The sequence below is a fragment of the Silurus meridionalis genome, chromosome 25 (assembly GCF_014805685.1).
Source record: "Silurus meridionalis isolate SWU-2019-XX chromosome 25, ASM1480568v1, whole genome shotgun sequence".
In the NCBI taxonomy this organism is placed as follows: Eukaryota; Metazoa; Chordata; class Actinopteri; order Siluriformes; family Siluridae; genus Silurus; species Silurus meridionalis.
In genome coordinates, this window is record NC_060908.1 from 13,897,113 (window position 1) to 13,924,094 (window position 26,982).

Here is a 26,982-nt window from a genome sequence, read left to right on the forward strand (position 1 = left end):
CTTTCAGACATTTTAGTGCTTCTGATTCATGATCTGATTTCTATAAATGGTTTGTTCATTACTAAGATTACAGTATGCAATAGAACAAATCATACTGTAACAAACAACAGCTTCACCCTCATCATCCCTTTCTTTCAGTCTCATTGCTTTTTTTTTTCTTCCATTGACACACACATGGCTTTTGCTCTTGCAGTCCTACAACTGAGAGATTCTGTGAGTAGCTCAGCTGTACTTGTGGGAGGGATGAGAGGTGTCGAGAAAGCAACAGGAAGCATTTTTTTTCGCATTTTGAGACTCCCTGTTGTCACACACTCTTTAATCAGACACTCTGTTAGGGTTGTTCCAATAGTCATGGAGATTCCTGAGCCGAGAAGAAGATAAAGGTAAACTGACAGGAATTCAATTTCTCTGATTTGGCTAAAACCTTTATTTTATTTTTTTTAAAGGTTTCTTTTTTCTCTTTTTCTTTGTGTACTTGTAATTTTCATAACATTAGAGTGAAAAGAAGAAGGGTTCAGAGAGTATAAAGAATGCTATACGTTGTTTTTTTTGGAATAGTGCAGCCATTTACAATGTGGTTGATTGCAGTATTCTAAGGATCGTCAATAAAAAAGGACACCTAATTGATTTATATCTACTGATATAATGTTACATATTGAAAAGTAGTAACCAAGTTACCAGCTGTAAAATAGGAGCATTTATTTTATGTGTGTTTCTTTCAGGATTTGTTTTTCTTGTACTACACGAAAAATGTTGGTTGTTTTGTCCGTCATTTACTTCATCCGCTTCTGGGTCCTCCAGAGTCCATTAGTCTAGACTGGTGCAGCTTAAACAACGTCTGGTGAGATTTCAAGTAAGCCAAAGTCATTTTAGTTGGACTGACAATTAATCATGGCATAAAAATAACCCATTTTTTTCAATGTTGTATCGGACAGGATGCGGTGCGTAATAGATAAACCATGACTTGCCTTTTTTTTCATGGCATTGGAAATAAAGATAAATCCTCTGCAGGCTCTAATGTGTGAAACACCCAAACTTTAAAGACAAAGCTATTTAGAAAACGCAAGTATGATGCTTTTCCTCTCAGGAAACATCAGCTTCAAAATTGAGCCTCAGCAAATGGTGTGCTCGATGGTGAGCCACAGAAAAGAGGAAACGAAATTACCCTGCTATATTGGTCATGTATAGCACACAGTAATTGTAATGATAATAATTGTGTGCTGTGTTTATTATATAACAATTAAAATCTTTTGAGGGTTTTTTTATATATTTTATCTTCAGGATGGAATTTCAGAAATTTCTCATCCTAATAATTGGAGGTATCTTCGCATCATCCTTGGTGATAGTCGTTTTGTTCATCATCATCAACGCCTGCATAAGACGGAAAGGTAAACGTGAGAGTTTTTGTTATTTCACAATGACAGTGAAAAAAAAAATACCTATAAATGGGGTACGTTATTGTTCTATGTTGTAAATAAATCTTAAGAAAATCTAAATAAATGTAATTTCTTATTCACTCCAAATCATAGCTACTCTCATTACACGAGTGGACTTTTCACACCATTACATGTAACTTTAAACAGTGTAAAAATCTAGTGGTTTTTTTTAATGAGTAAGTATATTAAGAATTGTTCACTTGCTGTTAAAGAAAAATGCTCACAGTTCAACAGCAATAAAGGTTTTAATGATTATTTGTATATATTGTAAACCTAAACATTACAGTCGCTGTCAAAAGTTTGGACACATCTAGTGTTTTATGGTTTTTGAGAAACCAATGCATGTTTCCTTTTGTTTATATGAAACAAACTAGGTCATTTGCCAGTATGAAGCTTTAGCTTTACTGAACAAATATATTAATGTACAAATGTTCTACTTTATTTTCATTGAAAAATCCTCTCTTAGCATGAATAACAACTTTATTCACGCTCATAGCATGTGGACAGTTTCTCCAATTTCTCCAAACATTCAACTGAAATGCACTTTATATCACTATATCACAACTTAGTCCTTAGCTCTATGTTTTGTTATGTAGCTCTGTGTTGTTTATGTAGGGTCCTGGGGAAAAGTTGTTTCATTTAACTGTGAACTGCTTCAGCTAAAAAAAAAAAAGCTTCTTGACTTGATTTGAAATACTTTGCCATGCGTCAATAGGATCAATAGAATTTAGGTGGGGTGACTGGCAGGCCATTTAATGATAAATAACACTCCAGCCCACTGTTTGCTCTTTATAACACTTCCTAAGCTTTGGGTCTTTGTCTTGGTCTATGGCAAATTCGCTTACAATGCATCGCAGTCCAGATGGATTTGCATTGAGTTTGGAATAGTTGGTTCAGTATATCTTTCACGTGGAATAAGTCTCCAACCATTTCCTGTTCCAAAACAACCCAACCTATTAAGCTTCCACCTTCATGTTTGACTGTGGTGATGAGACAGTCTGCTAACATCTTCTAGAGCTTTTTAGAGCCTTTTTTAGAGCCAAAGATGTGGCCCTCTCACCGCTGCGTCCCGGGTTCGATTCCCGGTCAGGGAACCAACCCCAGCCACTCTTAGTGCAGGTCCCAAGTCCGGGTAAATGGGGAGGGTTGCGCTAGGAAGGGCATCCAGCGTAAAAACGTGCCAAATCAAACATGTGGATGATCCGCTGTGGCGACCCCTAATGGGAGAAGCCGAAAGAAAGTTTTTTAGAGCCAAACATGTAGAATTTGGACTCATCTGTCCACAGAACTTTCTGGCAGTCAATCTCTGTCCAGTTCTTCTGTGCTTTCTATTTAATACTTATATCGTCTGTATTGTCTTTATTGCCTCATATAGTCTGTTTTTTCTAAAATTTAAGCTAACTGTATCGCTGGAGCCAAATTCCTTGTGTGTGTCAACACATTTGGTCAATAAACCTGTTTTCGATTCTGATTCTTTTGGCTGTTGCAAAGAAACAAAAGGAATGCATGTGTCTTAAAACCACAAAATACTAGATGTTTCCACTCATTTTACAGGCACTGTATATATATATTAGGTACACAAAATTCACGCTTCAGTTGGATCAGACCACACGCCCAAACCTTCGCTCTCCACGTGCATCAATGAGCCTTGGCTGCTTACGTCCCTGTCGCCGGTTCATCACTGTTCCTTGCTTGGACCACTTTTGATAGATAGGACCACAGGAACAGCCTACAAGAGCTGCAGTTTTGAAGATGCTCTGACCCAGTCGTCTAGCCGTTACTATTTATCCCTTGTCAAACTCACTCAAATCCTTACGCTCACCCATTTTTCTTGCTTCTAACACGTCAACTTTGAGGACAAAATGCTCACTTGCTGTGTATGATCGGTGTATGTATAAATATGTGTTTATGTATGTCTTGTAAATTTTACACAACTAAATTATTAATAAAAATTTCCACTTTCAGTGGGAAAATATAACACAATGGCTTTAAAACAGACTAAGCCATCAAACAACACGTAAGTAAAAGTCTGCTGTTGTAACCCTTACCAACTAACTATTTTAAAAAAGTGCTGAAAATATTTCAGATTTCTATTCCATATTTCCATCGCAGAGAGAGCTCTTTTAAGCATAACGGGCAGGAAGAGGCGAGACCTCCATTACCTCCGAGAGACCAATTTGACACCGAGTCCAGTAAGTAATTTGCCTTTTGCTTAATTGGTTCTTTTGAGTTGCATTGACAACAAGAGCATTTATGATAAAATGCACGTTGGGAAATGAAAAGTTGATAGTGAATTGTTGTTTATTATGTATTTCATCTACTGCGAGAGACAAAGATCATGTCAATTTGCAGAAAAAACAGAAATCTGAGGAAACAGCAGCCACAGGCTGACTTAAACAATAGGTAATTGGAGGTAAAACGTCACTAAACGTCTTTTTCCGATTTTCCGAGCTGTTTATTTTGCGTGTCGCCAGATTCTGATTCATGTATCAGTGAAACCTGATGTGATCTTCTGCTACTGTAGCGCATTCCTCAATTATGAACATGTATTATGGGATGCTTTTCCTGCTCACCACGAGTGCACCGAGTGTTTATTGTTGTGATATCGGTTCCGCCCTGCCAACTTGAACTAGTTTTGGAAATACTTAACAACTGCATCTTGTACCAACATCCATGCCGTGAATAAAATCACTTTCTCAAGGATATGCATGATTTTAATGCGATGTGATGCTGAAACGTGATTGGTTAATTGGAAAATGATATTATTATTCAGGGACACTGGTGTTGGTAAAGTAATGAGGCCATCAAGTTTAAAAAAAAAAAAAAAACCCCACCTACCAAAAATACACCCACAAGGAACACATTTGGACTGAAGGGAAGAAAGAATAGAAAGAAATAAAATAAATATGTAAAATATCAAATTTATTCACACAACAAACGTTTTTTCAATGCATTTTTCAATATATTTTTTTTTGCACTGGATATCTATAGTGCACACATAATGGAAGATTATAACCAACATGCAAAGGAACTGGTTTTGTTCAAAAGAATAAAAACTAAATAATTTTTTAAAATAATTTTTCAAGTAAAATGTTGGTCAGTCATGTGAAACAAAACACTAAAAGCAATACTTTCCAAAGCATTTCAGTAAATCAGCATATGCTGGGGTCTTTCCTGTCACTAATCTATATATAGAGCCTTCTTTCTACCCTGTTTTGGTATCACTTCTTTTTTTTATCTTTCTTTTTGGTTATTTAGTTATGTCAACTTTCCTTATGCTTATTCTCAGAATGCATTTGGAAAAATATAGAGAAAGAGTTTTTATAATACTTATAATAAAATAATAATCAGAGCTCACTGCCTAATACCTTGTTGTTTTCCAGTGAGCAACAGTTATGAGGACATGCCTGAAAACCCTCTGGTGGCAGATGAAACTTCCTGTTTAACGAGTGCAGTCATTCGTCCCCCTGAAACCCAAATTAGTTTTCAGGACAACATCAGCGTCTCGGAAAACTACGAAGAAGTAGACGAGCAAGAAAGTGGTGAGATTGAAAAAGATTTGCAAATTGATCTTGGTCTCCAAGAGTTTGTTTGAAATGCATTTACGCTGTGACCTTACCAAAAAAAGTTATACATGCCCATTCCACATTTAGTCCCCCTTTTCTGTTAGAATAAACTCCATTCTTCTGAGAAGATGTTCTAATAAATTTGAGGAGATTCAGCCACAAGAGTGTTAGTAAAGTCAGGTACTGATGTAGGTGAGGTGAGGTGAGGTGAACTGGGGTGATGTTTCAATTCATCCCAAAGGTGTTCAATAGAGTTGCGGTTAGAGCTCTAGAGCAGGTCACTCAAGATCTTCTACTCAATTTAAAGACACCCTGTTCAATTGTATGCCTCCAAGTTTGTAGGCTGAAAAATCCTAATATGTTTGTCCATGTAGTGTTTCTCTAGTAATCTTGAATCAGAAGCATGCATCAGGCAAGTCATAGTGGCCACTTGAAGCACAAGAAAAGTATGATTTTGCTCGATTTTGTTTTTGGTAGCAAGTTTAAAGGAACGTGCCAGTATCTAAATCTGTGTTTACTTCCCTAAATGAAACTGAAAAGAGCTGTGAAAAGTTTTGCTTTGTTTACCTTTTGTGTAAAGGTTACACAGATACAATAAAAACCATCCTAGAAATTTGTTTGTTTTTTTGCCTACAAAACACTAATACCACTCTAAACCATCAGCTTTAAACCATTTAAGCCATACTGCTAAATAGTATTGTGTCTGTGGACCTAATTAAATCAAGAAACCAGGAAACCACTGGTAGCTTCTGTAATCTGAAATTCTAATAGTGATAATGGTCTCTATTGGTGTTCACTGGATACCAACATATGTTCTATATGCTGCCAAAAAGGTTCTATGGGTCCTCAACGGTATGCCAATGACAGTATTACCAGCAGAGACCTACAGTGATTCCACTCTTTGGTTTCCATTGAAACTAAAACAATTCCTATTACACCTGTTTAAACAGTTACACATTCTAGGATTTTTCTTCACTTCATTTAATGATGTTTCCTCATACTGTACTTTTAAACTCTTCCTGAAATAAAAACTGGATTTTTTTTATGGGCAAGTTTGTATGTCTGTACTGCCACCTGTTGGCCATTCTCGAGAGTTCATGTTTCGAGTCGATCCATATACAAGTTACAACTTTAAGATCCTTCAAATGAAAAACTAAATAAATGCGTCACAGTAACACGCAGTATATTAGATTTACATTAAGTACAGCCTATTGAAGCATACACTGTAGAAATCAAAGTTATTAAGCCCTTAGCTTGTGTATTTGAGTTTGTTTAAATGTGTACATATCCAAAATCATGCTAAATTAGCTAGAGCTGCTAAATGAAAAATGGCAGCAGTGTGGGGACTTTCGTTTTTATACTTTGTTCATTATTGACTTGTTATATACTGGCTTCATCTAAAAAGAATGTGGACGGCTAAAAAAAAAGGATACTAAAAAAGCTGTTTCAATAAATGAGCATATCTTTCCACTCACTACCCTGTTTTGGTATCACTTCTTTTTTTCCCCCGAATCTTCCTTCTGTTCATCGTGCCATTCCATGTTCATCGTTCTCATGTTTTGCGTTCAGGCACAGACATTTGAGATTTGAATAATATATAAAGTAGAGATTAAATCATATTCAGAAGTAGTATTTAGTATTCAGGAATAATGTCTAGTAATTGTCCGATACTGTGTTGTTTGTCAGCGACCAACAGTTATGAGGACGTTTCTGAAAACCATGTGGCACCACGTGAATTTTCTGCTGTAAGCAATCCTGTTATCGTTCTACCACCCGAGACTCAAGTCGACCTTCAGGACAACCTCAGTGCCGCCGACAGTTACGATGATATAGATGCTCTTCAAAATGGTAAGGTTTAAACGATATCTGCGTATTGATCTTTGTTGGAATTTCTATGATTCAGGAAGCGGCTTGTTCTATTTTCGGTGTAAAAGGTATAACATTCATAAGGATTAGAGAACGAATAAAGTTACTTTTCTGTACTCTAATGTATACACTTACACATGTCAGCTATTATCACCATCTAGTGTCCATGATCCCATAAGTCATTATGATCATTCAGCTGACTTGAGTTTGGTTCAGAAGGTCAGGCATTTCAAATGATCCTCACTTTTGGGATCATTTGAAATGCCAGAACTTCTCACCCAACATCAAGACCTGACCTCAGTAATATTCCTGTAGCTGAATGATCAAAAATCTCAACAACCATGTTCCAAAATCTGGTAGAAAGTCTTCCCAAAAATCTCAATTGGTATGTTCAAAAATGGTATGTTCCCAATTAGGAGATTAAATGATGTAAAAGAGCAAAGGTTTGCTTTGCAGTGTCAAAACTTGTTGATACCACCTCATATTTGTTTTGGACATCTAGTAAACAGAATGTTAATTTGAATTCGACACTACTGAAATAATCATAAACACATCATGAAAAACCTGGCTGTTATCATGAAAATAAGAAATCCATTCTTAGAAAAATATCCCAGATGCAGAGAACCAGATAAGGGCCCAAAAGGTAGCCCTGAGGGAGCCTGAGAGAGCCACAGCACCAATAGGAGAAGCTGTTCACAAGACAGTTTGGAGTTTATCCAGGAGGATTTTGGATGCTATGTAGACAATGTGGGTAAAGTTTCTCTTGACAGATGTTTGTTCACTTTCTTTTCCCACAGCACAAAACAGCTATGAAGATATTATATCCTTGCCAGATTACCTGGAGGTGGAGCAGGCTCCGTTCCAGAACAAGTCTGACTCCGGGTCAGAAAACTATGACGATATCGACAAGCTCCACAGCGACGAGGACTATGACGATGTGGGATAAAAGATATAGATCTCTGCACTTTTGTAAAGAAATTAATTTCGGGAAGTCTAAAACTTCTCTCGGAGGTCCTACACAGAACTTTGGACCTCCTTCCATTTTGAGTTCAATTCACTTTCATTTCTATGGCGCTTTAAGCTATGGACATTGTCACAGCTTTACAGAATTGTATCCATTCAGGAAATTTCTCCATTTAAATCCCTAATGAGCAAGCTAGTAATGACAAACCTTCTGAGATGACCTGAGGAAGGAACATTGTGAGGAACCAGACTCAAACAGGAACTTATCATCTGCGTGACACCACCACATATTGAGATTATAAATAATTCCCCCTCTGTTTACTATATAGTCAAAAAGTGTAATTGTGTAACCAGGATTTTTTTTTTTCTTTTCATGGAATCTAATTTTGTCAGCTGTTCCCTTAAGTGCACAACTGTTCGTATTAATTGCTGCCTGAACCAATCTTCATGCTTTCTACATGGTACCATTAACACCGTGATGTCACAGTTCTTTAGGCTGTCTGTGCTTTTCCAATGATCAGGTAAATGCAGAAGGAGATCATGATCACTCCTGCCAACTTAGCATTTTTCTCATGAGAAGGGTGATGCCTTTTTTGCAAAGCGATTTCAATATATGAGTCCATAATTTAATCTAAAATACCACACCTAGCACAGGATCTAGGTCTACATGAAATAAACCAGTGGGTTGTACAAGTGGCGTTGAAGTCATTTAACGTTACAGGTATAAAAGTGGATCCTAACGTGGCGGGACAACACTATTAAGTGTCTAGTGTGTCCTATTAATAATATGAGGTGCACATGTTGAGGACCAGAGATCGTTAATCAAGATGGCCGACTAAAGTGTTCATGGAACAAGGTATGGTGAAAACATTTCTTGTGAACGAATGGCAGATGTCTACAGAAGATTTCAAGCACAGTACCATGAGACGCTCAGCTGCAGTAAGACATTTGAATGGTGTAAACGTTTCAAAGATGGATCCCGTTTGCGGTGGTTCCCTGATGATGAAGTCAAGGTTGTCCCAGCGTGGTTCAGGCGTACTACTGACAAAACACTGAGATGATGGTATGACTGCAGGGGGGTATGTCGAAATGTATGTCCAATCCTTGAAATCCGTTCTTTTGTTTATAAACTCAAAAGTCCCAGTTTGACTTGAACACCCCTCGTATAATAACAAGGTCATCAACTGAAGTTCTTAGACATTTTCTTTGGAGAAACACTGATAAATAAACCATTTCAACAATACTACTGAGTCATTCCCACAAATCACAGCTGGTGAAGCTGCTAAAACAATTTCTTGAAGAAAAAATATCCAATATGTATTAAAGATCAAATCAGTTGCTCCTAATAGATGTCCTCTATTTGACTTCTTTTCTGCACAAAACTTTCCCTCTAGGTATAACACTCACTATCTACCTGATTTTCTTTTTAACCAATTCTTATTTAATAGGCTTATTTTTTTTCTTAACACCTTTCCAGACTAAATACTTTTTAAATAAATTATTTATTAGTTTCACACAACTAGTACATGTATTGTTTGGGTTATTTATTTTTTTTAATTACGAGGCAGCATTAAAATAATTTCATACTAGTTTTGTAACACGCAGATGGCATCACGAGGCTGCATGCACAGTCACAGGGATCACTGGCCTTCATAAGTCAGTGTGCCAAAATACATCTTGTGTAAATCAAGAGCTGTGCTATACTGACCACGTGCATTACCATGTCTGCGATTTCATCATGCGCAGCAAGTTAGAACAAAGAGCAAACGTGAAATTATATGTGAAACTAGGCAAATATGCCATAGAGATCTCCCCACACAAGTTTCTTGCCAGAAATGAAATGCACATTCTCACTTCCACACCTTCAGGACACATTGTAAAAAGAGATAGTGTCAAAAATGTTTGATAGCACCTCATATATGTTTTGGGCATCTAGTGAACAGAATGTTTATTTGACATGATACTGAAACAATCATGAACACATCATAAAAAACCTAGCTGTTATCATGTAATTAAGAAATCCGTTATCATGTAATTAAGAAATCCATTCTTAGAAAAGTATCCCAGATGCAGAGAACCAGATAAGGGCCCAAAGGGTATCCCTGAGGGAGCCTGAGAGAGCCACAGCACCAACAGGAGAAGCTGTTCACAAGACAGTTTGGCATTTACTCAGGAGGATTTTGGATGCTATGTAGACAATGTGAGTAAAGATTCTCTTGACGGATCAGACCAAATATTTCAGCCTTGCCATGATGAACTAGGTATGATAGAAAACCCTGAAAACACCAAAAGCATGAAGCATGGTAGTGGTAGAATCATGTTCACAATTGCCCCCTAAACTCTCAGTTGCCTTTTCCTTTGACTAAGAACAATCCTGAAATGTTTAAAGAAAGCTCTCTATTTAAAATAGAATGAAAGTTTACCCTTTCAAACATGGATGTAATGTTCATCACACTTTCAGAAACCTTTGAACTCAATTATTCCATTTCAATGAAAAGTGCTTCGTAAGCTTTACAGCTGGGTGCCAATCCAGATGTTTGCCAGGATTTCTTTTTTAAGGTTATTTATGAAGTTTTGATTTTGTTCCACGGCTTGGGCTGCATAATGTCGCTTGCTTACTGTCAGATCAAGCCAGCGTGACGAACATTGTGGCTTAGAAAAGAACTGAAACTGCAGTTTCACTGCACACTGAACCACCTGCTACTAAACAGTACTTTTATTTGTATTTTTAAGTATGTATGGTAAGTACATAAAAGTAAGGCAAATATGACTCTTACATTTGCTTGTTAATTAAGCTTTCCAATTATAATGATTTCATTGTGTTATCTGACTACGTTAGCCTCACCTTCACACTTATTTTTTTTTATAAACAGCCTCAACATTCAACCAGAAAGGACGTTCACCCAATAGTTTAAGATACTTGAATATTTTATATACATTTATTTTTATTAAAAAAAAAAAAAAAAAAAAAAGTAAACTAAGAATGCTCTTGCTTCAGTCAATCAAGCGTAGTTTCGTTCGCAGTAGCTCCACATTAGTGATCACTGTTGCACGACACGACGGCAGGGGGGAAAAAAAAAAAAAAAAAAACAAAAACTAACAAATTGCAACAGCTCAGAAACTTCCCGTTTTGTCTCGAACACTTTGGAGTTCTGTCTCAAAAGCTCCAGTTTTGCCTCAAAACTTCACATGGAAGTTTACCTGCTGCGGGCGTCGCTCAGGACGAGCGAATCGAGTCCTGGTCTTTTGTTTAGTGCACAGGAGAATAGGAGTAGGAGTTCATGGAGCATGTGCTCATAGCGGCACCATCGATGATTTTAACCCTCCAGACGCTGTCCCTCGCCCCAGGCAAAACCCCCCGGGCGATCCTCGGGGAGAGGGTTGTAGTTCGGATCTTCCTCTGGCGTGTCGAACAGCATTTTACTGCGGAAAGAATAAGAGTCAGAGAGTAATATTTTACATTTATATATATATATATATATATATATATATATATATATATATATATATATATAAATATATGATTGTGATTAGTTAAGATGAGTGGAATAAGACACGTACAGAAGGGAAGGCGTTCTTAGCCATCTGCCTCCACCAGGTTGATTGGGAAATACATCCTCCAAGAAGAAATACACATGCCCCACTGCAATTCCTGAACACACCAAGGAAAGAATGTGTAACATCCTGAAATCTATTTCAGCAATACCTATATGTTATTATTTTTTTAGCTCCACTAGCACCAACAGACTACTAGGAGTCGACCGTTTCATCCGTTTTGCTGAATAATCAGTCCTGATAATTGATTGCAGTAAATATCGGCAAAAATCCATACAGATAGTTTTTCCGGGGTGCATTATTTAGTACGAGAGCGGCCTCTGGTGGCGACTAATTGATGCCATGTGTTTCTTATTTGCAGTGTCTGTTTTTTTTTATTTCGTTTTGGATGTAACTGTCTTTTTATGGAAGCCCGTTTCCAACACAAAAAAAGTTTGCCTAATTTTATTTCTCAATTCCAACTTTATTTCTTTCAATTCCGACGAATAAGGTAATAAAATTCAGAACCATTTTACATGGAATGTTAAAAAACTATGGAATATAGAATGTTAAAAAACTATGGAATATGGAATGTTAAAAATCTTTCAGTTGATTAATCGGTCATCCGCACGTAGGATCCCACCTAGCTGTCGGTAACATCCACTATCAGTCGACCTCTAGCAGCTTCTAAGTGTTAAGTGGATGAATATAAATATGTACCTAAAAGGTCCACAATGATGGAGTTGCCCAGCAGCAGGGAGAATCCCATAAGGACCCAGGGCAGGAACGGGGCTTGGAAGTTGAGAAGGCCGAAAAAGTTCATGCGCACGTTGGGGTTGCGTCTGCTCCACACATACACAAGCATGATGGTGAATGCCTGGCCCAGAAACACAAGACTCACAAACATGCCGAAAATCTTACACGTGCATTAAGGAAGACGCGATATACAGCTTCGGATCTATACTATATGGACAAAAATATTGGGTTACTGACTTTTCCAGCAATATGTGGTTCTTTCCCAAACTTTTACCACAAAGTTGGAAGCACATAATTGTATAGGATGTAATATTCCCTTCACTTGAACTAGGAGACCCAAACCTCTTCCAGCAGGACAATGCCCTTGTGCACAAAGCCATCTCCATGAAGATATGCCTAACATGGGTTGGACGTGTCTTAAAGATCTTGAGTAGGCCTGCTATAGAGCTCTGACCTCAACCCTATTGAACACCTTTGGGTTGAATGTGAATGCTGACTGCACCCCAGGCCTCCTCACCAAAAATCTAGTCACTCTCCAATATCTTGTGGAACATCTTCCCAGAAGAGTGGAAGTTATTGTAACACAAATGGGGACCACAATAGTCAGTTCTAATTCTGACACCCAGGTTTCTGTCACTACCCTGAAGATTTTTATGTAAAAAAATAACTATTATGAAGTCCGTAATGTGACGTTCCAAAATTGTACTCAAGGATACGGTCATGAGAAGGCCCCCGAACAAGAACATGAAGACAAAGTCAGCGGTTCTGCCTCGGAACGAGCCCTCCTCCAGCATGCGACAGTAGCGATATCTGTGATGTTCACGATAAGGACTTTTAGCAGTGAGGAATTGATGGAATTCACGTTAACATGTTAAAGCGAGCATGTGAAGAAGGATACAAAAAGATCATGTTGAAAAAGAAGTTGAAGCCAACTGGGCCGAAGAACAGAAAGTTGGTCACAAGCCGCCATACCTGAAGAAAAAAAAAAGAGAAAAATTCTTAAGATTTATTATTACAAATTGATTAATTTTTTATTATTGTTTACGAACACGACACTCACCTGGTAGTGCTTTAATATCAAATCAGGGTTGAAGTACAGCTGAAAAGGTGTGATGAGATCTAATTGCTGCGAGGGAAAATGTCAAAGAGGTGGGTGTTAAACAAAACCTGACATGCCCCTTTGTCCACAACTGCATTTATGCACACAAATCCGAAAGGGTTATTAAGACATTCTCGAATCTGATCGGACAGAACGTACGAATTCGACAGTTTCTACAATGACAACTTGCACAGAAAATATGTAAAGCGCATATAAATGTAATAAAAGTGTAATTAATATCCACCAACAATTCACAGCATATCCTAGATTTTGCAATGTACAGTTCTCATATCGTATGTTATATATTAAATATACGTACACAATGAATATAAAACAAAGTCTACACACCCATATGAATGTCATTCAAATATAAAGACACAAATAATGAAATAAATGTCAGAAAATAAATATGTAATTATTGGAATTTTTTATACTAAAACTTTCCACACCCTGATTGCATAAGTCTGAACACTTCTCCCAACTCACATGGGAAGCACTTTATGGAAGCACCTTTTGCCTTTATTACAGCATCAAGTCCTTGTGAATAGGTCTCTATAAACTTTGGAAATTTTGCCCCATTTTGCTTTGCAAAGAAGTACAAGTTCCGTCAATTGCAAGGAACTTGATCTGTGTCCGTCACTATTTGGGTCTTTTCATCGGTTTTCAATGGGAATGAGATCTGCGCCATTTTGCTAATCCCTTTCAGAAGCCATGTCTTTGCTAGTTTTGATGTGTGCGGAGTTAGCCTAGCGGTTGGGTAACAGCCCTGAATTGTAGTATATCATTGTCAGGTTACAAGAGGTTACAAGTCTGACTTTTATGTTGTTGTTTCTGTTTTATCTTTTGAAAACTGCAATTTTATAGACTGTAAAGACTTTTTATATCCACTGTATGTGTGTGTTCTTAGTGTACTTGCTCAACAGCTTCTGTACATTTTCCCCTGCCTTTATATTTCATAGCTTTTGATATATTTTATCAATGACAGTTGTATGACACCTATATGGGTTTCTAGAAGCATTTTTGGAAGGAGTCTCCAGTACCAGAGAAAACTCTAGCATTTTAATTCTTTTTCCTCAATTGCTTATATCTGTTTTAACCATAGCAGAAGAAAAAATAGAGCAAGTCATCCGATCTTGCAATCCAATCTTGCAATCCCACCACCTGCCCTCTGGATCCAATCCCTTCAACTATGCTTCAGACCATCTCACAAGATCCCCTTCAGTGCATTTCCATGATTATCAAAAGCTCCTTAGCATCTGGCCATATGCCAACTACCTTCAAGCGAGCGAGGGTTACTCCCATCGTGAAGAAACCTGCTCTGGATTCCATCGGACATCAACAATTACAGACCGGTATCACATCTCTCCTTTCTTTCTAAATCTCTGGAACGCACTGTTTTTACCCAACAGTATGTCTACCTCTCACAGAACAAACTCCATGATCCAAACCAGTCTGGCTTCAAAGCGGCACATTCCACAGGGACGAGAAGCTAAATGCTGCTCGATCAGCCAAGCTGTTATCTGTCCTCATCCTCCTTGACCTTTCAGCAGCATTTGACACATAAGTCAACCATAAGACTCCCTTGTCTACCCTCAGGAGCCTTGGTATCTGTGGAGCAGCTTGGGAATGGTTTGCTTCCTACATGCAAGGTCGCTCACACCAGGTAACAGAGAGGGTCCACATCTGCCCCATGCAGACTCTGCACTGGTGTCCCACAAGGCTTAGTACTTGGTCCCGTTCTATTCCTTTTCCCTCTATACACACTCTCTTGGTGAATTCCTATCCTCACATGGGTTTTCTTACCACTGCTATGACACCCAACTCATCTCCTCATCTCCTTTCTCAGATACCACAGCTTCTGCTCGGATCTCGGCATGCTTGGCGGACATATCTTCGTGGATGAAAGCTCATCAAATAAAACTCAACCCCAGCAAAAACGAACTGCATGTGATTCATCTCCAGGTTTCAGAATAACACTTCATAACTCTCTGCTCTCCCCTTCAGCCACTGCTCGCAAACTTGGGGTAACTATGGACAATCAACTGTCATTCTCTTCACATGTTGCTAATGTGGCTCGTTCTTGTCGATTTCTTCTCTACAACATTGGAAGGATTTTACCCTTTCTGTCCACACAGGCTGCCCAGGTGCTTGTTCAGGCTCTTATCATTTCAAGACTGGACTACTGCAACTCTTTGCTAGCAGGTCTTCCTCTAAACGCTGCATGACGTGTGTAACCTGCCCAAGTTCTCCCACACCACTCCACTGCTGCGCTTGCTACACTGGCTTAGCCTGCACGTATAAGATTCAAACACTGACGCTTGCCTACAAGGCCAAAAATGGACCAGCACCATCTCACCTCAGATACCTCATCACACCTCGCACTGCACCACACTGTCTGAGATCCTCCAGCACTGCTCGACTGGTACCACTTCTCTCAGTGTAAGAGGTAAGTATACTTTAAGGCTTTTCTCTGTTCTGGCACCAAGGTGGTGGAATGAACTTCCGAACAGCGGACTTCCTGGCTATCTTCAAGAGACGGGTGAAGACCTGAGACTTCCTAAAACACTTAAACTAACCCTTTCCAAGTTTGTGTTGTTTGGAAAAAAAAAAATCATTATTCACTGCTAGAGACTCAAAGCACTTTTGTACGTCCCTCTGGACACGGGCGTCTGCTAACTGTCTCAAATGTAAACGTTATAACAAAAAACAAAGGACATTTCACAATGAGAAATATATCTGCAAATAGATTAAAAAAGCATGTGTCGTTCATTCGTTTCAAAATAAGAAATGCATGAGGGTGGTTAACTCCTGGAAAACTGCAATTACATTGACAGCATGCGTTTATCTGATTTAAACAACTGAACAGATATGTGATGAAGGGCTTTGACCAGGGGCCAACGATTGGTGTTGGGTGGGATTTGAACTCACAACCTTCAGATCCAAATTTCAATGCCTTCACCTTTTGCACTTTAAATCTTGGTGGATGTTGCATGTTGGATGATGCAGGAACCCATGTACTGAACTGACCCTCGGTCACGACGTCCTGGTGGACAAGGGGGGGACCCCCTCCCCTTTCACTCTCGACCATAATGTCACGTGGACATCACGTCAGAATCAACCTATGACACGACCACTTTCTTGTCACGCACCTGCCCCTGTTTTCTCGCCCGCAAACGCACGGTGCCGTGTTCGTCACCCACTCCTGACCCTCCTATACTAAAACTAGGGGCTGTTACCCAACCGCTATGCTAACTGGCTAGCAACAACTCTTGATCGCGCCCACTTTTCATATCAAAACCCAAAAATGTTACAAGTTTTACATCGTTTTACTTACAACCGCCGCCGTCGTGAGCACGCACGCAGTCGTGTACGTTCTTGTAACCACCGGGATCTGTAAATACTCCTGCTGGAATGTCTGGTAAGCCATCTTTGTTTTCCGCCTGACGACTGTTCAACTTCCGGTATCTCCTGACACGTCGCTCCATAGAGACACGTAAAATGGGGCGGGGCTTAAAATCTCGCCCTCTCTTATTGGCTTCTCAGAGAGGCCAAGGGCACGCGCAGGAATCCGATTGGTCTGTCTGATGAGCTAAAGACAGTTGAACTGTGTAAGTTCCAAATAGCTCATCGCTTCATATGTATGTTACCTAAAAAGGCGGCGACTCACATTGCGCTTTGTGTAAGCGCCCTAAATAATAAACCAAAAATGGATTTGAGATTCGACCTGTCACCTCAGCTGCTTGTGTTTCTAGTGTGAAGTGTCACGTTGTGATTCGTCCCAGTCACTGAAGCGTGGCAGGGGCTCTGTTAATACCCTGATACTGAGATTTTATAGTTTTATTTTATTACTTTATATTCATGGTGTGGTTAATGTTGAACAGAATAAATTAACAGTATCAGCCAATTAGAATCACGGACACATTCTTTTTTACTGCATTTCAACTATACATATAAAGTCCAGCATCAAAGAGAACAAGTCAAGTTTATTTCTAGTGATTTTCACAGCAGACTTTGTCTCAAAGCAGCTTTACAGAGTTTAACAGTTAAGGTGAATGGTGTGTATTTATCCCTGATGAGCAGCTGTGGCGACTGTGGCCAGGAAAAACTACCTTAGATGTTATGAGGAAGAAACATTGAGAGGAACCAGACTCAAAAGGGGAACCATCATCATTTGGGTGACATCAAGAGTTTGATTATAGTCTTTAAACAATACAGAACACTGGAGAGTGAGAACTAATATGAACACTGGAATTTAAGATATTAAGTAATGTTCTTTCTACAGATCATTTGTGGTTATAAAACTAGGAGCTACTGAGCAACTCATAAAACAGCTCAACATTTGCGATCATCACAGATCCAACACCAGTTTCTCCAAGCCAAAGCCTTTAAACACTCAAAGGGGCCCAGTGTCCAAACTCTACATGAAGTGGGATCCAGTTGGCGCTGGTACGTCTCTAGATGGTACGAGATGTTTGCTGCATCTACTTCTTTAAAAGGTCCACAATCTTCATGAGGTGCGACGTGATTGTGGCTGGAGCAACTTCGGGATGCCTCGGGATGGGGAGAGAAAGAACAAGAACAAACTAAATAAATAAAGAGAAAATACTTTGGACATTAACAATACCGTATCACCTCTTTTCTTAGTCTAATATTAAAACTTTTCCGACTCCACCACATTTTAAGAACAATTTGAAAGCTCCCCAAACTCATAAAAATCATATCATTATCTCTTAATATATGTCATCTTTCCCACTGACATATCTGTTACCTTTTCACAAAAAAATCACGCGACGGGTTGTGTGGCAAATTACAGTACAGTCAGGAGTTTCTTCCATCGTTTATTCCTCTCAAACATTTCTGCTTGATGTTGAACTGACGCTGAACCGTATATTGGTGAAAAGTAGATACCACCAAGCGCCAATCAAAACCAGTTCAATACAATACGTGTGTTCTACCCTGATTGGTGGCTTGCCGATTGTTTCACCGGTTATGTTTTTATCCACACATAAAATCAAAAGTAATGACTGATTTAGCAAAATGAAGTCAAAATTAAGATATTTGACTTTAAAATGTAGTGAAAGCCCAAATGGAAATACTTTAGTAAAATACAGATACGAAGAAGCTACTTAAGTACACCAAGAGATTTCTCGATCACTTTAACGTCTTTCTCCAAATCCTTGACTTCTTCACATTCCCATATACAATGATAAAGCGTACCTTTAAACACACTGAATCTTAAGCGAGTGTCAGAGACATTTTCATTATGTTTATGCAACACAACTGGAGTTATGGAGGTCCACATCAACAGCTCCTTGCCTGCTTCTATCCAGTCGCCTACTGAATATCCTTCTTAAGATCCGATCTTCAAGATTCCGACTTATATTCTGAAAAGTCCTTTGATTCCGATACCAGCATATGATATAATAATTATATTAAATCTTTACTTAAACAATTTCTTTTCACTTCTTTTTTGAAGTTATACAATATAGGCATATTAATGGAATTTTTTTTTTTTTAGGATACAAATTTGTTAATACTTAAAAAAATGTTTGGTAGGAATATTGTATGTATTAACTATTTCCTCAAACAACACAAGAGTATTGTTAAGGAATAGATCTGCTATTTTTTTTAAAACAAGATAAAGGATAAAAGTCACCTAATTTCTTTTATAAATCAATCGTATTTATAACTACAAGGTTGGAATTTTTTATTTTTTTGATCTTTTTTGATGAATATGAGCATAAATTTAAAGGCAGATCAAATACTGATTTACATTTTTTACATTTTTGTCTATGAATATGTCTATTCTCTCTATTTCATAGCTTTTCTCTCTTCTCACTTCCAGAAGTGTGTGTTTCTGTTACATTTTCCATTCAATCAGATTTCAGCCAGCACATGTTTTCAGGGTCAAAGGAAATCCGTCTTTGAGGTCTTTGAAATCAGCAGTAGCTTTAAATACATGAAAATTAAACTGTTGCTGTAACCAATCAGATTGCGAGCTGGAGTCCCTGAGGCCCTCTGGCAGGCATCCAACAACGTCTGCTTTTTCACATCCTTTCTGAATCTCTTGCCAAGCACACACACACACACACACACACACACACACACACTCAAATCCACCATGAAAAGTAAACACAGTATTAACAAAAAACCAACAACAAACACATTAGTGTGACATACTGTGAAAGCACGAGCAACAGATGCCAGTTTACAGATATAATTTTCAATAAATCGAATACCTTGTTGGCTTCATGCTGTGAGAAAGGGAAATAGTCTTTAAATCAAAAGTGATTTTACAAAATGTAAACAAATGATATACACTGTATAAACAATATAAAGGCAGCAGTTACACTTTAATTGGATGGTCAGCAGAGATGGGAAAAGTACACACATCCTTTACTCAAGTAGAAGTACAGATAATCATGTTTTAAAAGACTCTGGTAAAAGTTAAAGTACTGATTACACATTTTTTTCCACTTTATGTTTAGTTTGTAAGTGCTAAAAGGCCATGCATTTTAATATTCCTGTTTTTCTTGTGATCACGGCTTTAATTTTCTCGTGATATTTTTTACACTCTGACCGCTAGAGGGCGGAAGCGTCGGAGTCACTGCGTTCAGCGTCACGGCCACGAAGAAAAATCGTTGGGCGCGCGGGCTTTGGAAATGGCGAAGGACCGTGAAACAGACGGTGAGAAACTTTATATAATTTTTTAATTGTTATATATATTATTAAATTAATTAAAATTGGAAATCTGATAGGAAATGTTAACGCTCATTTATATACAGGTTTTAAAGCGGTTTTTTTGTGTGTAGCTGACACCATTACAACAAACTAAACCGTATATAATTTATTCTATAAAAATCTACAAATATATCAGATTTAATCCAAAATCACAGATTATTCGATTTAAGAGCAAAGTATTAGGAAATGGCACTTTTTAATTGATTATTTTATAGCTAAATACATATAATTTCCCTTTGCACGTTTTAAATTGATATTTATCCATTAAAAGTAATTTATTATTAACTATAATTCATTATAAATATGACATTTTTAATATTTAGAATCATTTACAGTACTTATTTGCATATTACAAATCAAAATAGCCAAATGTGTGCAATATTACAGCTGTCTGTCTGTCTGTCTCTCTCTCTGTCTCTCTCTGTCTCTCTCTCTCTCTCTCTCTCTCTCTCTCGCTCTGTCTTTGTGTCTGTCTGTCTCTGCCTGTCTTTGTGTCTGTCTGTCTGTGTGTCCCTGTCTGTCTCTGTGTGTCTGTGTGTGTGTGTGTGTGTGTGTGTCTGTCTGTCTGTCTGTCTCTGCCTGTCTTTGTGTGTGTCTTTCTGTCTGTCTGTCTGTGTGTCTCTGTCTGTCTGTCTCTGCCTGTCTTTGTGTGTTTGTCTGTCTGTCTGTGTGTGTGTGTGTCTCTCTGTCTGTGTGTCTTTGTCTGTCTGTCTGTCTCTGCCTGTCTTTGTGTGCGTTTGTTTGTCTGTGTGTGCGTTTGTTTGTGTGTGTGTGTGTCTCTGTCTGTCTGTCTGTGTGCCTGTCTGTGTGTGTGTCTGTCTGTCTGTCTCCAACCTTGAATCGTTTTTTACCAGTGTGTCTTTTCTTAAGAGTTCTATCTATCCATCCATCTATCCATCCATCCATGACATTTATTATGTAATAAAATGATGCATTGTGCTTTTCATCTGGTTAAATGTAATACTATGTAACGTTCACATAACAGGTTATTCAGTTCTTATTACTTGTAATAGCTTTATGTTTGTAACTGTTGTATAACCATTCTTTCTGTCTTTTGCCATTAACAAAGCAAAAAAAAGACCTTATCACATTAACGATTATATTAGATTATTAAATAATATTAATATTTTTAGAATAAAGCTTAGATTATGAAAAGCATCCTACACACACACACACACACACACATACACATATACATACATATATATATATAAGTTTTCCAGTAAATTCCAGTTTGTTTCATTTGAGGTGAAATTGCTAGAAATAATAATTTCTGAGATAAAATTTTTTGAATCACTGTAAAGTTATACTGAGGTGATAATTTTTCACAGTGGGATCCTTGTCCTCGGATTCCCTGAAACTGTATGAGGCACAGTTCTTCGGCTTCACCCCTCAGACCTGTATGATGAGAATGAACAGCGCCTTCCAGGACTGCCTGTACGAGATGCTCGTAGTCGTTGAGTCTGTGTTTGTCCGCAAATTGTCCCAGGGCAAAGAGCCGCCGGAAGAGCTTCGTGTCAAGACTCGTGAGTGCACGCAAAAACTGCTGCATTTCCTGCAGGAACGCTTCAAGAAGCTGTCGAGTCGCATGGAAGCTCTGCTGGTGAACAGCGTACTGTCGGTGCCTCAAAACGTCCTCCTGCCTGAAGACGAGCCGCACCGCAAACACCCGGAGAGCAAAGAACAGCTTTTAAAGCTGGAGGCTTCGATCGCAGAGCTGCAGAAGTCTTACGAGGCGGAGATGTGCGCGAAACAAGCTCTCCTGGCCGAGCTGGAGGAGCAGAAAGAAACGCAGAAGCAGCTGGACGAAGTACTGCAGTGGACCGACGAGCTGCGTCTATCCTGGAGGAAAGAAGGGATGGGAAATACCCGAGACTGCTTCAAGAATATGATTGAGACTGTGAACCAGCTGCAGGGTGAGATAGGCAAGATCCAGAAGAAGAGCAAATCACTCGATGAAGTCTGAATACACTTTTCCCCATCATGCCTTCATTGAGATGGACTCCATTGGTACCTGTGCAATCCCAGCCCATCCACAAGGGGGTGGCAGCGTGCAGTCCAAGCATGACCGCTTTGGCTCTTCTCAGCAAGGCGTCACATTTGTAAGCATTCCTTCTTTGACATTTAAAATCACCCCAGAACCCCCCTTTTTTCTTTTACCAAATCCATTGTCTGTACCACAGAGCCAGGATCATACGTCTTCTCTCCAGTTTTATTTTCCTCAGTGCACTGAGATCAAACTGAATTTCCTATATGCCCCAATCCCTGTACTCTTTTTCTTGTTCACAGCAGGAGGCCTGTAGACCCAAATAAGGGCTAGTTCTATTACCAGGTGCACTGTGTATCATGATTGTATATACTTTGGTTTGTGTTTCTTTATATGTAACCCTGTGTTGTTGTTGTTGTTTTCTTTAATTTGTTAAGAACTGGCACTTTATTTTTTAACTGAACCCAAATGTCATAAATAAACCATTTTTATATTGTAAGCATAAGTTTATGTTCTGTTTTTAATTTTGTCTTTAAATGTGTGATTTCTATTTTATTTTTTAATTATGAACAAAGAATAATCTGTGCATCTCCATAATTGAGCCAATGCAATTCGTTTCTTGATGCATAGCCAACGATACATTCAATGAAGCAGCTACCGATGTGATACGATTCGATTCAACATATCTTTATTTATTTATTTTATTTTTATTTCAGCAAAAATTTGTTGTGCAAAAAAGAAAACTTTCAGTAAAAACCAGACATTCTACGATAAGATAAGATAAACCTTTATTCGTCCCACAGTGGGGAAATTTCTGTTCGTGTTCTGTCTCCAGAAAGGTGCAGCTCTACCTCTGCCATGTCAATCTGTATTCTATGTGACTCGTATTTACGTAGCAGCAGTGGTGCTGAACAAACGCCCTCTAAATCAATCTACATAAAAAAAATATTGGTCGCAAATTATTGGTCACTTTCTAAATAATAAAAATATGGAGCATCTACTAATAAATATATAAAAATTGTTTTTTACCAAAACAAATATGTAAAAATGATGCAAAACTTGTATTCGATGTGCACTTTTAAAAATTGTTGCAATGTATGATGCATAAATTGATTTGACTTTTATGCTTATGAATCTTATTCCCACATTGTATGCATTTGTTGAAAGAAATTTGAAGTACAAAGCTTATTCATGACATAGCTGATTGAAATTTTTGGCCATACACAAAAATCAAAAAGGCAAAGCTCCTGAAAATCTATAAGATATATGTAAATATATATCAAAAAAGATATTTTGTACCCACAGATTAATGAATTAGACCCAGTGAGTACAGACAAGACAAAATTTAAAGCTAGTATGCTTCTAGATTAACCCCAAGAAGCAACTCAATAAATAATAATGCTGGAGATGAGCGGATTGGGCTGTAGACAGGAAGAGGGAAAGAAGGGATGGGCGCAGTAAGGGGTCGCGTGGAACGAACGCCGCGAGCCCGAGTTTGCAGCCTGGATGAATTTCGTCCTCTTTCATCTCTCTCATTAAACCCTAAGCCAGAACAGCAGGAGTCTTCTCGCTACCAGCTTCGCAGGATGGAGGTGATGTAGATCAGGCTGCCTGCCAAACCCACACACACACTTATGGATTGGGTCCCAAATCATACTGTTTGCCATGAGTTTTAAAAAGGTCGTTAATACATATTAAAAAGCTAAGCATTAAGAAAAAGACTGGTGGGAATGACCTAGATGCCTTTTTGTGTCCGTGCCAAGACCTTCAACAAGGTCATGGTATGACTCAATATTTTACTCACTTTTAGTAAGTGCATTACCCTTTTAGGGTCAGTGTGGATCTCGGTAACACTCCCTGAGGTGAGAATACACTCTGGATATGATGCCCATCAAACAAATTCTCGTTCACACGTAGGAGGCAATTTATCATCAGCAATTGAATACAGTCCAGATTTAGCTCACATGGTAGAGCGCTTGCTGAGCAGAATTGATTCTCCAAACCACATTTCAGTGGAGGTGGTGGTGGTGGTTCCATGATTATGGCCTTGCTTTACTGATCACATGGGCAGGGGTTCAAGCCCCCAAGCTGCTACTGCTGAGCTCTGGAACAAGCTCCTTAATCCTACCTGCTACCTCCTGGCACCATATCACACTGACTCAGTGCTCTGTCTGGAGAATCCTAATAATCTAGGATATGTACAGGGTAGTGTCATATATTTGTGAGGAATAATGGCTGTTCCTGGCTTTTTCTTTTTGGGAAGGAATCAGGGACCCCACAGCTAACACATGTAGTTACATGGGCAACATTCAAATTTCCAGACAGGCAGTAAAACCAAGCTCAGAATCAGTTGTAAGATGGTAATGCTTCCCACTGTGCCACCCACACTTGATTATGATTTGTAGTGACACTTTATATTTGTTCTGGCATTCAAGATGATTCTTGAAATTGGCTGAAAGCTTTAATATAAAATACTAACAAAAGATGATGGTAGTGGTGGTGGTGTTCCACTCTTGAAGCACACGTGCCACTCAGCACATGTCAAACGCATGTCATGTCAAACGTCTCTGTGGCAGATTTGCCCAGCTTCACACAGAATTTAACGTTTTGCTCTAACTTGCACGTGGTCTAAATAGTACCGGTTAGTCTCTGAACTTTTTGGTACCACCTCGTATACAACAAGCCATGAATGCAGAATTCAAATTAAACAGTACTAATGTGACGCAGAGGTCATGTATCGCTGTGGTCTACGGCCTGGTTAGGACCAAAATTTTGAGCACACAGGGGGTCCTAAAGAAATACATTCATTGGGATGCTTCTGAAAATCATTTGGGTTAAGTGTTTTCCCCAGACAAATGCTGGGGCTGATAAATAAAGCATGATGTGATTTGAAATCCACCCGCTCTGCCTCGCAAAAGTCCGTGTGAGACATTAGTTCAAAGCCTTCAGCCATTTTTTTATACCCTGTGCTGGAGATATAGTATTAGAGATTGGTATTCATGGGCAAATTTCCGGACTCATTTATCACTCGAAGTTGCAGTTTCCCTTCTATTCCAGCAGTTTCCATCAGAAGTCCGGAATGTCACATGGAAACCATAAATACAACATGCACATTAAATATAGCATTTCTTAAAGCATCATGCTGCTAATCTATAGCAGAACCTTGTAGCCAGACATGTCCATTATACATATTGATTTTAAATCAGGTAAGGATTAACCTGTAGAAAGCAATGTTCTGTTCTTTTAAAATCCCTATTCAAAAAGCATTTGGTTCAGGGAGGGGGTTCCTCAGGTCCCCGCAACCCCTTTCCAAAACCATACACAATTTTCTGGCTCCGTTAAAACACTCACAGACGTTCACTTATAACCGAACAGCTGTGCAGCCTTGAGAGCACAGAACGAGGAGGCGAGGATATTTGTTCTATCCTTGCATACTTTAGTGCGATCGATTTTTGCAAAGATGTCAACTTGATCGATTCAATCGCCTGAGCTAAATTCGCATTTTCTTTTCACCACTCGAACCCCACATGGCGACTTGCCGGAGACTCTTTTTCTTGGGTTTGGCAAGTCAGAGTTCTTTGTTCAATAGCACTTGTTCAAGCTGTGAGGTTGGATTGACCTAGACGGACCCCTTTCTATTCAATGTTACATGCTATAACTGGAAAAGAAAGCAAGTCTGATGAAGGAGTTTGTGTTAAAGTTCAAGTGGTCTGCAAATTTAAAATTTACCGTGTGAACTCTAAAATCTGCAATAGCAAATGCAAGCAGAGTGTCTTGACAACCCAGTGCTCCCCAGTATGCAGCTAAACTATATTTCTAAATATTCTCCTTTGTCTGTTTGGATTTCTCAGTTCAGAAACATGGATTGGATATGATTGATTTGTTTTAGGTGTAAATGAGTGTGTAATGGTGTGTGGGTGGTATCCTGTAATGAACTGTCATCTCAGTCAAGGCTAATTCCAGTTTTATGCCCTGCACTGCCAAGCAAAGCTCCTATCCAGGGTGTATTCCTGTTTTGCTCCCTGTATCCCCAGGCTACGTCTACACTAATCCGGATACATTTAAAAACCACGTTATTCCTTTAAAAATGCTTTGCGTCAATACTTTCGTTTTCAGTTATTTCCCAAAAGTCGATTTTCCTCACTGAAACTTCTGAAAATGCTTACGTCCCTGTATTGCGCATGAGCAAAATGTAAGCCGATTCGACCTGCGTCATGTCCGTCTTTTTTCTACTATTTAAAACATTGTCGCAATTACTAAAAAGGCATCATCGTTCTCGAAAGCCTCGGATTTTTACAGTCCACACTGCGACACAAGAAACTTTTTTAATTGATTCTGGTTAAATGCTTCATGTCCAGTCTGGACATGGCCCAGGTGAGGCTTCTCATGGACTGGTGTCTAATCCAGGGTGTTCTCCGGCTGTATTCCTGTCTTCTGATATTTTCTTCTGTTGGATCGGGGTCCCATTCAGGGTACATTCCTGCCTTACATCCAGTGTTGACTCTTGATCCTCCAGATCTAGAAAGACTCTTGATTCCCTAGACCAGTGGTCCCCAACCCCCGGGCCGCGGACCGGCACCGGTCCATAGGTCAATTGGTACCAGGCCGCACAGAAAGAACACATAACTTATGATAAAGTCTGTTACACTTACATTATTTTCGTTTAATTTATTATCTGATTCTGAACGATGTTTTATTTTGAAAAATTACCGGATTCTCTCCGCCATATCTGTTTATGACTCACTCTTGATGCATGTCAAGATGCCTTGGTCACATGTCTTACCTACATCTGCTACCTTCTTAAAGGGGCTGCTCCGGCCGGTAACATAATACTATACTGTTAAATTAAAACCCCTAAATGAGCAAAATGAACAAAAAACAACACAGTGGATTCACGTTTATTATTATATTTAGAAAATACCAGTTTTTATGCCGGTCGTATAATTTTATTTTGTTGTATTTATCCACCACACACTAAAGGCCATTCTGTGAAAATATTGCCCGACATTAATCCGGTCCGTGGCGCAAAAAAGG

General features: G+C 38.8%; 3 protein-coding genes across 3 annotated transcripts; 2 read left to right on the forward strand and 1 right to left on the reverse strand.

The window, feature by feature from the left end:
• Window positions 1-282: 282 nt before the first annotated feature.
• Window positions 283-10,803, forward strand: LOC124379150. Its single transcript, XM_046839287.1, has 8 exons — window positions 283-383; window positions 723-853; window positions 1,282-1,388; window positions 3,402-3,453; window positions 3,549-3,628; window positions 4,820-4,978; window positions 6,689-6,850; window positions 7,666-10,803. The coding sequence occupies exons 3-8, from the start codon at window positions 1,283-1,285 to the stop codon at window positions 7,812-7,814; spliced, it is 708 nt and encodes a 235-aa protein (XP_046695243.1). The 5' UTR covers window positions 283-383; window positions 723-853; window position 1,282; the 3' UTR covers window positions 7,815-10,803.
• Window positions 10,533-16,768, reverse strand: derl2 (derlin 2). The gene is made up of 7 exons (XM_046839286.1): window positions 16,555-16,768; window positions 13,182-13,247; window positions 13,020-13,093; window positions 12,838-12,931; window positions 12,086-12,281; window positions 11,393-11,483; window positions 10,533-11,254 (listed from the first exon to the last, which is right to left on the reverse strand). The coding sequence occupies exons 1-7, from the start codon at window positions 16,645-16,647 to the stop codon at window positions 11,149-11,151; spliced, it is 720 nt and encodes a 239-aa protein (XP_046695242.1). The 5' UTR covers window positions 16,648-16,768; the 3' UTR covers window positions 10,533-11,148.
• A 3,043-nt stretch (window positions 16,769-19,811) lies between these two features.
• Window positions 19,812-22,457, forward strand: mis12 (MIS12 kinetochore complex component). Its single transcript, XM_046839306.1, has 2 exons — window positions 19,812-19,907; window positions 21,293-22,457. The coding sequence occupies exons 1-2, from the start codon at window positions 19,883-19,885 to the stop codon at window positions 21,925-21,927; spliced, it is 660 nt and encodes a 219-aa protein (XP_046695262.1). The 5' UTR covers window positions 19,812-19,882; the 3' UTR covers window positions 21,928-22,457.
• Window positions 22,458-26,982: the final 4,525 nt, after the last annotated feature.